This window comes from Lontra canadensis, unplaced genomic scaffold (assembly GCF_010015895.1).
Source record: "Lontra canadensis isolate GAN:19392208 unplaced genomic scaffold, GSC_riverotter_1.0 scaffold23, whole genome shotgun sequence".
In the NCBI taxonomy this organism is placed as follows: domain Eukaryota; kingdom Metazoa; phylum Chordata; class Mammalia; order Carnivora; family Mustelidae; genus Lontra; species Lontra canadensis.
In genome coordinates, this window is record NW_022631017.1 from 10,291,025 (window position 1) to 10,308,696 (window position 17,672).

Consider the following 17,672-nt stretch of genomic DNA (forward strand, 5'->3'; position numbering starts at 1 on the left):
CCGCACTCATGTCTCCTGGGCCTGGCGGGAGGCCTCGCTTGCATGGAGGCCCACTCTAGATCCCAGGCAGACACCAAGGAAGCTCCGAGAAGCTGCTCTGGTCTACCTCCTGTTACCAGGCCAGTGGGCTCTGCCTTCCGTGATGGGCCTTTTAATTTGGGAAGGAGGGGAGGTGGGGGGCTCTTTCTGCAAACCCCAGTCAAACTGTGGGGCCCCAGACAGACACGGCTCTCCAGAACCCTGGCTGGTCCTGTGGAGGACTCCTCCCTGCTGCCAGCTAGACCAAAATGGCCCCCACACTTGAAGAGACCAACAGAGCTAAATGGGAGTGCAGGTAAGACAGGCCCACAGTCGGGCGGGGTCCCAGATGCCTGCAGGGTCCTCGACCCTGCGGAGGGTGGATGCTGTTCCCCTGTGAAGTGTGAGGAAGGAGTCACGCGGGGCCGGGGCACCTGAGGGCCCCTGCCCTATTCGGGTACAGACTGTGTGGTCTGAGAGGTCAGGCAAAACCTGACCCTCTGTGGGGACCGATAGCTGGGTGCTGGGGGCCTCTGGCCCATTATTGCGATGCTTCTCAGTTACTGTGAAACAACACCCTCGCAACCACTATCCAGGTCAGAAAACAGAACACGGCCAGACCCCCTGCCCTTGCCTTTAGGCCATGATTTTGGGGAGAGTAAGAATCCACTGCACTGGGGCTTTGGGGGATAGCCTTCGACTCCTGACAGCTGCTGGGAGGGCCGGCTGGGGTGACACTGGGCACCGCAGGTGGGGCCTGCGTCCACTGTCCGCATGCCCACGGGGCTGGCGGCCTACTCGTCAGATCCAGCACCGGCGATCTGAAGCAGGGTAATAGTATGACAGGCGCGCCCACACGCACACACTTGTTTTCCCATATTCTCAGTGCTTTTTCCTGTTTCACTTCCAACTTTCGTTAGAACCATGAGCTTGTGATGGATGTGGGACTCTTCTCAACTGCTCTTTAAATTGTCACTTTTTAATCTTATTAAATGAAGTGTCGATTCCTGACAAATACATTAAAAGTGTTTTATTCCTAGAAGAGTTAGGAAAAGAAATTATTTTCAGCAAGAGTGGGATGTGTTTGTTAGACTGATTCCTTGGCCCCCCAAAAAAATGTTTTTTGAATTGTGCAGAAATTGCTCAGTAGTTATGCTGTCGCCCCAATTGTCAAATTGCTGTGCAAATGGCTCCAACCCAGTCAACTTCACCTTTTTTTTTTTTTAGAAGATAACAAAATTGTAATCACTTATTCTTCCTAGAGACTCAGAAGAAAAAGAAGGTATAATCTGCAACAGAAAGCAGAGCATCCTGTGTGCCGAGGGTCACTTGGGAAAAAAGGGAGTGAACCCCATTGCGGGCTTCAATTAAGAACCTTCCTTTGGACAAGTTAGAATGGTGTCAAAAGAGGGAAAGAAAATGAAATGTGTCTCCTTCCAGGAGTTTCTCCTCATTAGCGCTGTCTCTCAGGTGTGCCCGTGTCAACCCCGCCTCCTGCGCAGGTGCCCTCCTCGGGAGGCCGAAGGCCGGGAGGCGCCGGGCAGGGCGGCCGCTGTCAGTGTGGGCGCGGCGGGCGAGGGCCAGGCTCCCTGTTTCCGCCGCTCCAGCCATCGATTCTGTGTGTTTGTCCTGACAAGGGCTCCAGCAGGAGTTCAGTGCTCATTAGTGGCCCGAGGAATTTAAAATGCGGCTCATGGTTCTGTACCACTATGGTTTTTATTATGATAATATTAAATTAAAAGTCATCTGGGTGCCTGGTGTTTGCTCAGGACTTTCTGGAAAAGGGGAAGGGAACGGTTTAGATGGCATGGAGGGCAACTAGGACGCTCTGTTTCTCCTCCTCGGAGTGGACCAGCCAGCCTAATTACCGAACGGGATGAGAGAATGCGTGGGCAGGGTGGTGAGAAGGGTTTGCTTGGAGGATGGACCCGCTTCCCATTTGCCCCAGCCCTGGCTAGCCCTGTGCAGTTTGGTGGGGAGGAAACTGGACATGGTGACTCCGCAGATTTCCATCAGACTGGCTGGGGGGCCGTGCTTCTCCTCCCTCTGCAGACGTGGGAGCTGCTCAGACGACTGCGAGCTCCTCCATGGGGACCCCTCCCCCTGCCCAGGTCCCTTCAGGCAGGACTTTCCGTTGGAATGCGGCCTGGGACCTACCTCCGTCGCAGGGGTGTGGCGTGGAGCAGGTGCACAGACCAGCTTCCCATCCCACACACTTTGAATATCCTGGTCTCTTAAATTACTCGTTAAAAAATATAGTAAAGTAGTAACACTCTTGGGATAATATTCCAACCTAGCAGGAGAGACAAAGGTGCCCTCATTCTCATCTGGTTCTGAGTCAATCTTGACCTGGGCCAGGTCATTTTCTCTGTGATCGACTCCTCGCGCGGGACGATAGTGCCCCCTTACCCCTGCCCCTCAGTCCTCCTTCCCAGCACCCGGCCCCTCCCAGACAAAAGCCAGATTGTGAAAGGGGCCCTCCCATCCCATCAGGTTAGTTTTTTTTTTGTTTGTTTGTCTTTTTAAAGAACTGAAATATTACCCAAGGGGCCTCATGGCCTGAAGATTCACAATCATCCACCTATAATTTATGGTAAGTGTCTCGAGCATTTACCATTTGCATCCTGAGTATTTATAGCCCTGAGCCAGGAGCCGTGGGAGGAGGAGGAGAAGGCCTCCACCTGCCTCCACCACGGTCTTCTGTTCGGCTGTCCCTGCAGCTGGGACAGCTGAGGAATGCCACCTCCAAGAGCCAGTGCAGGGGGGCTCCGTCACACCTAGAGCTGAGAGGCACCAGCTCTGCACAGAACAGCTAGTGCTACTCTGAGCAGAGGAAAGATGGGCAAGGGTCTGAGAGACTTCTAGGGAGGGGATCTGGGCTCTGGGGCTTGGGTTTCTGTGGATGCCCTGGGAACACCAGTGTAACTACTTCCGTCCACCCGTCCGTCACCAAATATTCACGTCCTGTCACATGAGCCCCAGGGTTTGTGGCCCAAGACAGGGTGCGGGGGCCGGCTGGTCCTCCCATGGCTGCTTCCAGCCCCATGTTCCAGGTCACTCCTCACCCACATCTCCGTCCTCCAGGGCCCCGGTCCCAAATTCTGTAACAGTTCCCTCTAAGACCTGCCCCAGGCTGTGGGGTTTCGCCATCCACAGGGCCAGGCACCTCCGGTGAATTGGGAGAAGCTGGCAGGCGAGATCAGCGGGGGCCCTGGGCCAGGCCTGCTGTGGCCTGGAGGAACAAGCACTGGGCCGTTACCCAAGGGCCTTGGGGCCCAGCCTCTCCCTGCCTCGCCCTCCCACAGGACAGCTCAGTCCTCAGAGCTCCCTTCTGAGAGGCAGCGGCCACTCTGAGGAACACCCAGAAAGCTCCCTGTAACTAAGGTCCTGAGGCCACCCCAACCCCAGCTCCTGGGAAAGCTGGAGGGGAGGTGGGCCTCACGCTCAGCCTCCAGAGGGGGGTGTGGAGAGGGTAACAGGAGTGCCTCAGGGTTGCTGTGTGGCTTGACCCACGAGCCACTCTTGCCAGACTTGTGTGTACCCTGAATTTACCGGAGAACACCAGCCTCCTCTACCTTGGGGTTTCTGGGCTGTGCTGTTCTCTCGCTCTCAGTGCCCTGTTTTTGCTGGGGGCCCCACATGGCACGACGCTGGCAAGCGCATGTGAACCCCGGGCTACGACCCCACACGACTGCACTTGGCCGCCTCGGACCTTGGCCTCGCACTGAGCTCGTTGCCTAGAACAGCCTGGGGTGGGTAGGACTGTGTTTTCTTTTCTGACCCTGCACTCAGGACTCAGCATTTCTCTTTGCGGACGTCCATCCGGTAGTGTTAGCGGGGCGCTGTCAAGGCCGTTTTGAAACTGGATTTAGGCACTGTTGTGTGAGCAAACCCTCTTAGTTTTGCTCCTCTAGAACAGACTGCATTTCCAACGATTCCTGGATGTGCTGAACAAGACAAAAACCAAATCCAGAGAGACTGGGCTTCACAACACAGTTGCTCCTGGGTCCCCTCAGGCTGTGACCATCACCCAGCCCGGGCTCTTTTCTCCATACTGGGGACGTAGCAACGACCAACGAGCACAGAACAGGCCCCTGTCCTGCCTTCATGGCCCTTAACTGGCTGAGGAGGAGGACAGACAATATCCATGAGTCTGTGTGTGGCTCACGCCCATGTGCTCATGGGAAGGAGAGGACTAGAAGCGAAACCAGGAAGGGGCTAGCCGGGCAAAGCCCTAGGGATAAGGGAGAGACTGAGGCCCTCCGGGGAGACCTTTCCAGGAGGAGGGAGAGCGGAAGGGAGGGTCCTGCTTTGCTGGGGGCTGGTGTGGTGTATCCTGGTGGGGCAGGGGAGGGAGCGAGGCCCAGGGTGACAGGCCTGGGGGGAAGGGGAGGATCCCAGGATCCTTAGAAAACACTGGGCTCTTGTCCAAGTGACATGGGAGCCAGTGAAAGGTTCTAAGCAGAGGAGAGCCCTGGTCTAACTCACACTGTTGTCGGGCTCCCTGGCCGCCCTGACTGGGGAATTCCTGCTGGGAGAAGGGGTGGGAGCAGGAGGGGCGAGGGCTGTTGCAGAAATCCGGGGAGAGGTGGTGCTGCCTGGACCAGGCGAGCTCCAGGGGCTGTGCAGGCAGGGCCGACAGGATGTGGGGGTGGGTGCCGTGAGAGAAGCGGCAGGGTCAAGGTCAACTCCAAATGGGGTCGCCTTCCCAGAACTAGGGATAGGGCAGGCAGCTGGGGACACACGGGATTGGTCCAGAGAGAAGGCAAGGAAGCTCGACAAACACAAACCCTAACAACTTCTTAAGAAAAACAATACAAAGTGTACAAGGTGGCTCAGTTCCTACTGGTCAGTCTGTGATGGAGAAGCAGCTACCTCTCACTTATCCTAGCCCTAAAGGTGATGACTTATTCTCAGCAAAAGTTAGGGGTTGAACTGCTTTACCGCAGGGAGTATCGGTTTGCAGGAAATACTCAGGATTGTATTATTACGGGAACCAGGACATGTCAGGATGGCCATGTTCATTTCAGCTTAGCTCGGGGGATAAACTGCCTGGGTTTCTGGGTTTTTTTTTTCTGAGCGTGGTGTGGAAAGTCTGTCATGGTTGTACCAGGATTTTCTTCTACGAGTTTGAGAGGGGTCCTGGAAGCAGTCCACAGACCACAGTGTGTAACAATCCCCTGGAACGTGATGGAACGCCAGGCCTCCACCCGCGCCCACAGATCCTGACTCCGGCCGGGATGGCCCAGGGATCTGCATTGTCAGGTGCCCCACAGCTTTGGCCCTGACAACCCACCCGGGCCTGCAGGAACATGGACCTAGAGGTGCGAGCAGCTGGAACCCCAGCCCGGAGCTGAGGGCTGTGGAGAGTCCCAAGGTCCCCAGTGTTATGGAGCTGGGCCGTGATCACCAGCAGGGCAGAGACTGGTGCTGGGCTGAGCCCCGGAGCCCCAGCAGGCAGAGCCTGGGGATGTGAGAGCAAAGGTGGCTGAGGGACCAAGAGACCCTGTGTCTGAACACCTGATGGGCACAGCCCACAGGGAGGGCATTATCTGTGGGGCCCATGCCCCAACGGTTCAAGAAGAGAAGAGGGCTGAGGATGCAGGGGACTTAGGGAGCGCCTGATTCGGGTGGAATCTGGTTTTCTGGAATTGACCACCTCTGAGACAGTACCTGAGGCTGGCTGTGAACTCGTGTGGGTACCTGGGATCCTCACTTTCCTTTCTCAGTGTTTCCAATCCTCCTAACACACTCTACTTCCATTTTACCGGACTTCAAGGACAGCATTTGCCTGCCTCTGAGGGTCTTAGCTTTTCTTCCGTTGACAAGATGTTTTCCACCAGCGACCAATGGTTATCTTATAATACCTGTACCCAGGATACCCTTGCCTAGGACTTGGAAGGATCAACCCTTCCAAAGTGACTACACATTTTCAGTCCCTTTACATGTCTGTCTGGGACTGCCAAATTTCCAGTATATTCTACTTGTTTCACCTATTTAAATTTTGAAGACCTTGGACTCTAAATTCAAGATAACGGACAGCTAGTTTGGAGGTGCCTTGACTGAAATGTAACACGTCCAGTAAGAAAAAATGAGCAAACACTGCCTTCCCCTCCCTCTCTCTAAATCATAAGCAATGACCAAAAAGAGGGAGAGTTTGCAAATAAAAATGACCAGAGTGGAAAATAAGGTGGTGATGCCAGAAACTCAGGAAATGGTGAAAGATAAGCAACACAGGGACCGCCTCCAACCACGGAGAGCTTGCTCTGACACTGACACACGCAGCATGGCTCAGGGCAGACTGAGCACCCACACGCCAGTTCGTAAGGTGGTTGCGTCTCTGCTGGTGCATCCTACACGTAGCAGAGGCGAGGGGGGCGCTGCGCGGGGGCCTTATTCGGGGCCCACCCAGCACCCAAAACAGCAGATGGTGCCCCTCCAGAGGACAATGAGGATGAAACAAGCCCGTGGGCCACAGGCTCCTGGGACAGCAGTGGGCATGTGGTAGGCGTGATTCCACTGGCCTAAAGCCGGGGCCCTTTCGGTCTGTACTTCCCTTGCTCCAGGAAGAGTCCTAAGCCCCATGTCACCCTCAGGCACTTTCCCGCAGGCCCCGGCTCCTCTGTCCACGGCCTCCTTGGCACTCCCTGCGATACCCCTCAGTGCCCTTTGGACACGTGCTCTTCAGAGCATCTGAGCTGCGGCCCGTGAGCACATCCGACTCGGGGGTGTGGTGCTTTGGGCGATGGGCAGGCCCTGGGGCAAACTGCTGACCTTGTACAGCTGTGGGGAAACCCCAGCAGGTGGAACAGGCCCTAGCCAGTTGGACCCTGGAGAGCAACAGGAGACACTGGGCAGCAATGCTCCAGACCTGGAGACTGCACGGATCCGCGGAGGCCTCAGCTCTTCTTCTCCTTCATTGGTTCCTACACAATGTGATGTCCCACCTTGGTAACCTCTTTTCCCAGTAATACTCCCTGGCCCTGGAGTCACTCTTCTCTCACTTTTTTGAATGCTGGCTGGCTCTAATCCTTGGTGAATGCCCACCAGCCAGAACTGTCCTGACCACAACGGACTCTAAGATGGCAAGTTCCTCTGTCCCGAGGCCCTGGTTCCTCTACATTTGGGTCTTCCACCTGGTCAGACCCCCCCCCCCCACCCAGGAGGGGCAACCCCTGTCCTACATCCCGCATCTCCAACCACAGCAGTGACCTGCTGCCCAGGAGCAAGGCCGGGGTGACTGGGGATTGTGCCAGTGGCCTCGAGGTATCCTCAGGAGCAGCTGAAATAAGTCAACACCTCACCACGTGTGTCACCTGGCTCCTATAAGCCCCGCAGTCAGGAGTGGCCATGCCACCACGTCCCTCCCAAGTCTCTGTCATCCCCACGCCACAGGCTCTGGGGCACATGACCCGGAAGTGCTGTCTCTAGGGTCGGTTGACAGCTGGAGCATTACTGATTCAGATGTGTTTTTCTGTTTCCATCAAGGGTCCACCCCAGCTAGGGGCTACTAGCCAACACCTGAAAGCCTGAGAGCCACTGGGTGAGTGTTTGCGATGGTAAAATTTTCCACCTTCCCCAGCGAAGGCCCAGGCCAAAGGGAGTAGGTCCCTTGGCAGAGAGGCACTTGGGAAAGGCCCAGCTGGACAAGAACAGTGTCCTGCCTCCAGGCCAGGGCTGCCATACCCTGCTGCTGGGGCTGACCAGGTGGAGGGTGTCAGAAGGACCAGGTTAGGTCACTGCTGAGGATCTCAACGAAGGTGCCAGAATCCCCTGCTTCATCAGCACCTGCCTGAGTCCGTCAGGGTGGGTGCCAGCACCCCCAACCTAACCCCCACCCCCCCCCCACTGCTGTCTGGCCCACTGTCCTCTGCTGTCCTTGCCTGGCACGACGACTTCTGGGACCTCGCACCCTCCCAGAACCTGGATGGCTCAACCCACTTGCAGTCACGATGCCCAGGGGGCTGAGTGCTCCCTGCCAGATGTCACCTGTTCGCATCACATCATTGCAGGCCCACCGTCCCTGGACCTAATGGCCTAAAACAAGTTATTTTGTTCACAGATCCGTAGTTTAGTCAGGGCTCTGTGGAGACCGTCCATCTCCGCTCCACTTGGTGTTGTCCGGGTCAGCCAGGAGGCCGGGCCAGGTCCCCTGAAGACTCATTCACTTCCAGTGGGCTTGGTGAGTGCCTTGGGGACCCAGGCAGCTGGGCTGCTGGGCTTCTCTCTCTCATTCTGGGCTCTCCACATGGTCTCGCCAGTGTGAGGCTTCTGGGTAGCCAAACTTTTTTTTTTTAATTGAAATGAGAACAGAAAATCCACCTTCTTAAACGAACAACTCAGTGGCATTTAGGACATCTGCGATGTTGTGCAAAGAGCTCCTCTGTCTGGGTCTAGAACATTTTTGTCATCCAAAAAGGAAACCCACCCCCAAGCAGCAGTCATTCCCCACTGTCCTCTCCCCATGACCGCTCGTGATCACCCATCTGCTTTCCACCTCTGTGGCTCTGCCCATTCTGACATTTCCCTTCAATGGAATCCTATCCTGTGTGACCTGTGACTGGCTGGTTGGACTCAGCCTCATGTTTTTGAGGTTTGTCTACACTGAAGCATGTGTATTTGATTTCTTTTCCTGGCCGAATTCTAGGACTACACCCCATTTTGTTTATGGTTCCATCCCCTGGTGGATGCCTGGGCAGTTCCCACCTTTGGGCTGCTGTGAACAGAGCGACTGTGAACATGTCTGTACGCACACGAGTGGCTGCTTTCAAGTCTTTGGGTGGATTCCAAGCAGTGGAACTGCCGGCGTATGGTAATTCCAGGTAACCTTTTGGGGAGCCCCAAACTGCTTTCTACACTGACCACATCACTGCACATTCCCCCCAGCAATGCACAGAGGTCCAAGTGGTTTCCCCATGCTTGCCAACACACTTTCCAGTTTTGGATCATCACATGTCAGCCCTGGACTGCCAAGGTACACGGAGGGAGCGAGCCGCCGGAGCTTTTCTCCTGTGCCTTTCAGATCTAGCTCGGAGCCGAACTATCGCGCCTGCCGTGTGCTCGTTGTTGGAAGAGCCAGCAAGCAGCCAAAGCCCATACCTTTTGAGGGAAAGGCCTCCAGTCTTTAATGGGAGGAGTGTCAAAGAATTTAGGGGCCAGTTTTAAGTCACAAGATCTTCATGACATTTCTCACTCAGAGGCCCCAGGAACACAGACCAGCACACCGCTCCGTCATCGAGAGAGTCTACCAGTGGAGCCAAGTGGGCCCTGCTGCGGAGCCCGCTCACATGCAGACTCCAGCCCATCTCAGCCCGAGACAAAGGGAAGGGCCTTTAGGCCCCCGGGTCATGCTGGGTTACTGTTTCCTACCCAAGCTTCAACTCTCACCAAGGAAAAAGTAAAAACAGGACTACAAAATTAGGCTCAGAGATGAAGAATTAGAAATCACGGCAAATCTCAAAGTTGACACATACCTAGACATCAAAAATGCTGGAAAACCGACACAGCTGTTCAGCGACTGTGGATGTGTCTGTGATGCCTGGCCCTGCACTGTTGGGCTGTGCACTCCCTGATCACCCTTCGCAGGAGAACGAGCTCCTGAGCCTGTGTAAGAACAGAAAGCCTCCTCAATCTTTCCTCCAGCGTGGTTGACCAAACTTGGAATTACTGATACTTTAGAAGAGTTTGTTTCATCTTCACAGCTCACGCGGGCATGGACATTAAGTTTTCAGAACCGTTGTCGAATGTGGGGCAACCATGACTGGGTTTCCTGACAGCGGTGTGAGCTGCAGGATTCCAGGACATGTCAAGAATTCCCAGACTAATCTTTAACCTGCTTCTGCAAACAAGGAACAGCACATTCACAGTTGGGCGTGGCTGCCTGGCCCAGCGTATTCCTCCAACAGGAGCAAACTTCCACCTTGAGCAGGCATGGTTGAGAAGCAAATCTTCCTGTTTTGAGTTTATACATCCAACAACTGGAAGACTATTCTGCACACTGGCTTCTGGCTCTACATGTTTCAAATCTTGTCTCTCCTCCATTGACTCCCATCATTCAAGTCACAACACGGGTGATCAGCACAGAGGACAGTGTGTAGTCCACACCTCAGCTTAGTCTGTTGTGTGACCACCGAACTGCCCTGCCCCCCACCAGAGCGCGTTCCACCCCCCCCCAGTCCGGCATGGATGGCACCACCATGCTTCTGTCAGGCCAAAGCAATGAAGTCACCTACAGCCCCTCTCGCTCACCCACGGCCCATCTGTCAGCAACTCCTAGGGTCGCTACCTTCAGCCTGAGTCCAGACTCTGACTTCTCGGCCCGTCTGGTGCCCTGAGCTCTGGGCCACCACCATCTACCTACCACCTGGATTATCAAGTAGCCTCCTGGGCCTCCCGCCGCCTCCCTTGCAGGCTGTTCTCCTTTACAACCCACACCTCCAATCCTGGGTGTTCCCCATCTCAGATAAGAGCCCCCAGACCCTGTACTTCTTATCTCCCCCACCCATTTTGTATCACACATTTATTCCCTGCTTTTGTCCCCTTGCCCACCACAACAGACAGTATTTTTGGTCCTGACTGTATCCCTAGCACCTGGATTGGTGCCAAGCACGTTCCAGCTGTTCAGTGAGAGCCCCCACAGCCAGGGCTCTGGGCTGGAAGGGCCCCAGACATACAAGGTGTACACCAAGAGCTTCTGACTTTGGGAACTGTGTCCTGGCGACTTGCCCTTTCCTTTGGGCATTGTGTCACAGAGAGTAGATCCCCACATAGATCCCCTGCCCCTTACCTCTTCCTGCTGTCTAGTGGGCCTGGGCCTGTGTGGTCCAAAGACCACAGTTCCCCCTACCGTGGGGTCAGTTCATTTGCACATCTGACTCTGTGGCCTCCCTGCTCCCAAAGCCTTCCACAGCCCTGGCCCATCAAACCCACACTCCTCCCTGCAACAACTCAGGCTCTTACGAGCCCAGGGAGGAGAACAGTACAGGGTTACCTGACGAAGCTGGGGTGAAAAAGAAGCGCTAGGAACAAAAGGCCCAGCCTGGCCTCCCAAGTCTGTGGACCCAACAAGGTGTCACGCATGAACCCATTACCCACATGAGTGAAACTCTGAGTCCTGGGGAGCCTCTCACTTGCGAACAGTTTAATTGCTCAAACCCGTGAGGCCAGCCCCCCATAGCCCAGAGGCCGCATGTGAGCCCCGGTGCTGCGTGCCCCTTTCCAGCCTGGCCCTGTCCCGCAGGTCCTGAGGCAAGCTATCAGTTTTATTTTGTCCCATTTGCCAAAGCCCACCTGTGTCCCCACCCCCTTTGCTCCTGGCTTCCAATCCAGTCACTGACTGGGAACAAACACCTTTATAGGTAAACCCGGGAACAGGATACAGGTCAAGGGAAATTAATCTGCTGGGTGTTCTGGGTTACACATCACTGGGACAGCACATGAGAGAGGTCTACACCGGAAGCTCCCCGCTAGCCTGGCCAGAATTACCCCCCGAGTTTTCCTCAAGTGCCCAGTGCACAGGAAGTGCTCGATGAAGTGGGGTAACATGTCCCAGGGTGTGGTGGTAATGAAAAGGCCCCGTGGTTTAAACAAAACAAAACAAAAAACCCTGAGTCACGTGCCACAATGCACCAGCACCTGTATCTTTCACAGCGTCTCTGGCCAAGAAACCCAGACTCCATTCTGCATTACCAGGGCTCCTGAGCCTCTCGAAGTCCTGACAGTCTGGGAGAGCTGGTCCCTTTCCATCATGTTTAAAACTTTAAAAAATTGCTACATATGCATATAGTTGTAGGAATGGTAAACACATGGCTCACCACATTCCTGTCCTCCATCCCCAGAGAAAACCACTGAACTTAGCTTTGTCCTCTGCATTTACCTCCACATTTCTAGGTAACGTGCTTCTACTGAGCTCTTGAATTTTCAGTTTTACGCATCATCTGCTGGATTCCTACTATGGTCAATGAGAACTTCGCCCCATCATGCTCTGCACATACGTTCCCGGTCCCCTTAGGAGAGATCTGCTGTCAGTTTTTGCCAGAGCAACATGCATCATCTGTGTGTTCATTATTCCTATGTAATCACAGCGGAGTCATGTAAGGCCTATGGTTCCTCTTCCTTAGTATTTCTGTGGCATTAATAAACGGTGTATTTTTACTTGCTTAACTTTCTCTGTCAGACTCCTGCCCGACCCCTGGGACAGAAGCTTGGATCAAGTGTGGCGCCTTTCAGCCCTACCGGACAGCAGGCAGACCTCAGCCCTGGCTGCCCAGTGCAGTCACTTCCCGGCACTCTCCAGTGTCTCCAGGCCTCCACATTTGTCTCTGCTTATTCCTCTTTTCCTGGAGCCCTCCTTCGGGCAGCTTTGAGAATGGGTGCAAAGGAGGGGATTTTGAGGCCACTGCAGACTTTTCCTGGGGGCTCTCTCGCTCTGGCACCTGCTTGGGGTGCTCTCTCTCGGTAAGCCCCTTTGGAGGAAGCAGGTTCTCGGTTTGCCTCGACCACCTCCTCCCACACCCCCTCCCCATGGTGGGCTTCCTGTTCCTCACTGCCACTTCCCTCCACCACCGGTCTTCTTGCCCTAGGCTCCTGCTGGCATGAACAAAGCCTCCCAGATCAGCAGCAGGGACAAGGGGTTGCACTGCCAGACGTGGTGTTTTCCAAGGCCACCAGACTCCTGTGCTCTCCCCATCCACCTGTTCGCCTCCACACGCACTTCTGAGTTCCTCGAGAATTGCTCATCTTCAATGACAACTGTGCGGTCAACACTCTGCCTTCAAGGCGGTGAGGAGGGATGCTACCGCTTCCCTGCCACACACATGCCACATGTTTTTAGACTACTTAAGATGAATATAGCAAGTGCCTCCTCTACACCAGGGCTCACACAGCACATACACCATGCTGCTCCTCCCTTGCGAGGGGTCGGGGTCCCCAGACTCTGCCCCTCCCAGGCCCCAAGCACGCCCAACCCACACACCACAGAGGGGCCATGAGGGCCAGTGCCTGTTTCTTCTCATCTCCCCCACCTACGTAACCGTCCTGCTGCCAGCAAACATACCATCCCGTAGGCCCTGTGACCTCCAAAGGCACAAGCACTCCCAGAAACAAGGGGAGCAGCTGTGGAGCCTGGAGGGGGAGCCCAGACAATGGAGAGGCTCTCTCTGCACACAAGAGCCACCTGCTTCCCTGCCACACCTCATCCAAGCTCCAGCCAGAGAGACATTTCACCATTTTTCTAGCTATACAGGTAGCACTTAGGAAAACTAGCAAAACAGAGAAATCCAAACTTTCATACGATTGGTTTAATTTTTTTTTCAGCAGGAAAAAAAAAAAGAATAAAGTTACAAGATTCTTTTAATATTTTCACAATGTTAAAACTAAAACTGAGCTCTAGGCTATGTGTGTAAGTAAATCTAAAACACAAAAGGGTTAAATAAGATCTTCTCTTTTAAAGATACAAGAATTTAAGCTTTCCTTACATTTAACAAACTTCACAGAACAGATACTGCAGGGGAACAAGCCCTCCCCCCACCCCCAGCTCTACCATCAGGAAGTGAACATGGGCTGCGAGCCCTGTGTGCCACTGGGCTCCCTGGAGAGCCTGCTCCCATCCCTGCCTCGAAGCAGCAGCGGTGGGGCCTGAGGAGGGCCGGAAGGGCACGGGGGGGTGGGGGGGGGCCTCTTCGGGATCAGAGCTTGGCGGGGGCCTAGGCGGGCCGCCTCACTGAGGATGGCCATGTACTGGCCAGAGGGCCGTGGCTTGACAACAGTGGTAAACGCAGGCAGACCCGGCCCCTCTGCCCTGGGCTGCCCTAGAGCAAGACACCGGTCTGGGTCCTGAAGCAAGAATAAGGCTGGAGATTTTGCAGCGGATTCCACTCTGGTGGGGGTAGGATGGGAGGAAGAGGTTGGTAAGAGCATGATTTCCTATTTCAGTATTCCGGATCAAAAAACATTTGTAGTTGCAGGTGTTTGGCTGTGAACTGCAGAGTCGAACTGTTGGTTGTGGTATAAAAGGGAAGGTTTGCTGGGTTAAGCTATTCCAGGAGCTTGTGTGTGGGCAGATCCAAGCCACCTCTGCAGGAGCCTGGGACTCTCACCAGCCTGGACCAGACGGGGTCTCTGGCCCATTCAACCCTGTTCAGGCCTTCCAGAGAATCTTAATCCTGTCTCCCCTCCCCACCCCCACCAGATCAGTGATGATTCCCTAACTCGGGCAAACAGGCCCATATCCACCCTCCTCACCTGGCCTGAGCTACCACGGCTACCGACTCCTCTCTACCCGCAGGAAGAGGCACGGGCTGAGAAACATGGCCTCCCACCCCCAGTGCGGAGCAAATGTCTCACTCAGAACTGGGCCATGCCACTGTTCTAGACAGATCACCCCGTTGCCCCTGTCACGCAGGCTGCCTCCCCTTCCTAAACTTGCTATGTGGTAGAGGTCGTCCCCTGAACTATGGAGCTGCACAGACGCAAGGGGCTGGGTCATGGCATCGTCTTCTTAGCCCAGAGAGGGCTGGGCAGGCAGCCACTGGAGGGGGCAGAGGCTGTGGGCGGCAGCGTCCCACATGCTCCCCCCCAGCCCTTCTACTGATTCCCGTTGGCTATGAAATGTCTTTTTAAAAACTCCCAATATAGAAATCTAGCTGCAGAGGCCAGTCCGTAGATCCCAGCCGCAGCTGCTGTGCTGTAATTAGCCTTATTTGATCAATTGCCAGATCCCTGCACTTGGCAAATGGCAAACCAGAGCCAGTGGGGTCAGGGTGCGCCCCTGGAGCTTCTCATGACCGTGGGTCCTGTATAGAAAAGATGGGTCTCGTACATGGACTAGTCTTCAGTGGAGCTAATTTTCAAAGTGAGGTTATTGTTTCTCTTCTCGTGTGCTGAGAGAGTTTTTTTCATAGCAAGTCAGGTAAAAAATTTTCCTAAGAACCTACCCCCCCACCCCCATTTCCAGCTCTGTGGGAGAGCGAAGCCACCACCCAGCCCAGCCACGTGGCCAGTCTCAAAAGCCTCCTGTGGCCAAGGCACGCGTGGCCATCAGGTATCCTGGCTACTGGGACTAAGGATAAGTGAAGAGGTGAAAGGCCGAACATTAACCAGAGTTTCTGGCAAAGCCATGTGCGTCATGGGAACTTTAACACCAGCTTCTACTCCTCTATTAACTCAGAGTCTCCATCTGGAACACTTTCCGCTTAAGGCTTTTTATAAGTTTGACTCCAGCAGTGACAGGTATGTGTTGTTTTAAATCCACTAGCCATGCTCAAAAAAAAAAATATTCTTCATGTTTTAATTTTATACAATGGCTAGCAGGCACCTTAGTAACCAGCCAGAAATCAATTTCAACCACCATCAACCCCTAAACTACAGTACCAGGACGGCTGGCTAAAGAAAGGAAACGGACTGGCTGTAGTCTGACGCGTGCCCAGTACAAGGTGTCTGGCTGACTTTGTCCTAAATAAGGCTAACATTAGTGAACTAAGAACAGCGTCATGTGGCGGCCATGCCTGGCCTTCAGGAGCACCCCTCCCCAATGCGCTGGCAGGAGCGCCCCACTTTCCGGTCCAGTTTCACCATTTTCATGATGGCTTCCTCTCGGCCGCGGCCCATGTGGTCGAACGTACAGTCATGCTGCTCGGGGAGGCGATGTAACATACAGAACACATAACCTGCAACAGTGGGAGAAGCAGAAAAGACACACAGTTAGGGTGGCCTCCGAACGCACAAAGCCCAGCGCTCATTCTGGGCTGGAGGGCGGGAGGACAGCCGCCGCCAGTAAGGAAGGGGGCCTGTGCCTTCCCATCTCCCAGCTCTTCCTCCAGTCAGTCCGGGGGCCTCTCAATGTCCAAGCGTGGCTGCTCAGACGCTGACTCTGCATTCAACGCTGCTCCTGCCTGAATCCTGAAAGTGGAACCCCAAAGATGACTGGTGCAATGAGACGCACCCCCTTTCCCAGGAGATGAGTGGGTTCTGAGCCCCCTCCTTCCCCACCAAACAGGGGAGAAGGCAGAGAGCGACCAGCTCAGCACTTTCCCAGCTTAGGCAAACTGTAACATACACCACAGGACACCCACCACTTCTGGGAGGCAGGGAGGGAGCAGAAATGATTATGGCTTAAACTACATTCTACCTCCTGTATGGTGAGGGCTTAGGGAGATGGTGGGTGTGCTCAAACCACAGCCTACAAGGGAGTGGAGGCTCTCAGAACAAAATGGATTTCAAGCGCTGGAAAAGGTATACGTGTAAGTAGGGGGAAGTACAGAAATGTTGCCCTCTAATCGCCAGTCACCTCAAAGGAACCTGATGCTTCTAACTCCACCTGGTAGGTCAGGAGGCTGCAGGGCTGCTCCTCTTTCTGGAGCGGAGAAGTCAAGGGAGACACTGATGAGGCAAGCAGAACAAAGGACCCAGGAGAGGCCCAGAGAGAAAGGAAATGGTACAGGTGAAGTCTCTCTGGAGGAAACAGCAAGAGGAGGCCCTCAGGGAGTCAGCGGGAAGCTCAGAGGACAAAGGCAACACAGAGGTGCCAAGGATCTGGCCCTTTCCCTTTCCATTCTGCTCAATTTCAAACTGCTGATGGGTGTATGGATGTGTGTTTGGGGGGTGGGGGTGAGGAGACAGACAGCTGATGTCACCTATGTCTGTCTTGCCCCCTCTCTCAGGGAGGGGGAGGGGAGATCCAGGCTGGGAAGACACCTGCCTGTGCTGGCTGGCCCCCTGTCCCCATTCACACCGTCAGTCCTATGTGGCCATACTTCCAGGCCCCACGGGCCTACACCAGGTCCATAGGACCGACCTGTAGGCAAACCTTCCCTAAACCTCCTCTCCCTGGGCGCCTGGGCAGGCATCCCACAGCAGCCCTTCCAGGCCAATGCTCTTTTCACAAACAACATCTCCTCCCAGAGACGACTTATTTTTTTCTCCCCGAGACTTCTTTTACGCCTAGATCTCACTGCCCAGAGTGAATGACCTCTTGTAAAGCACGGTACATCCATGTCTACATCCTCAATTTCTTTTCTTTTCAGAGCTGAAGGGTGGAGGCAGTGATTTTAGAAGAACAGCATTAGTTGAAGCAAGGATGAGTGGCCAGGACAGGCAACAGTTGTTAAGATTCACCTCATCTAGAGAACATTCTTCAGCTGATAGAACCCTGTTCAGATGCCTTGAGCTCACACTGTGTACAGAACACGTGCACATGGCCCGGGGGGCCTGAGTGACCAGGCTGAGCCTGGACCATCCACTGTGAGAAAAAAACGCATTATTAACTGCTTCCCAGGGAGAGCAGGGCAATGTTTGGCTCTAAATTAGGACTGGGATTAAGGAAAAGAAAGAACGCAGATGAAATTTTTGTCTCCCGAGAAGCCAAGCTCCCCCTTGGTCCAAAAGCAAAGTTAAGATTAATGAGCTCATGTGTTATATTTACTGATAAGTTCATTACTCGTAGATACCGGATAGCAGTTGTCTTTGTCCTAAAGGACTTCCCAGCCTAAGCACGGATGGCCTCGATACGCATCCTCCATCTAACAAGCACAGCTGCCTTTCGGGAGCAAAGCCCACCTGGAGGGGGAGAACCTGCTGCTAAGGTTGGGGCCTGGGGTGGGGTACCACAGTATGGTGGCATGATGTGTGTGAGGATCTAGGCGTAAAAGAAGTCTCGG

The 17,672-nt window shown here is 54.4% G+C and overlaps 1 protein-coding gene across 1 annotated transcript in view; it reads right to left on the reverse strand.

The window, feature by feature from the left end:
* Nucleotides 1-15,290: 15,290 nt before the first annotated feature.
* Nucleotides 15,291-17,672, reverse strand: part of ZFAND3 (zinc finger AN1-type containing 3) — a 340,568-nt gene continuing 338,186 nt past the window's right edge. The window contains exon 6 of the mRNA XM_032862310.1: nt 15,291-15,683. Coding sequence (XP_032718201.1) covers nt 15,529-15,683 — 155 coding nt within the window. The 3' untranslated portion in view covers nt 15,291-15,528. The remainder of the gene's footprint in view (nt 15,684-17,672) is intronic.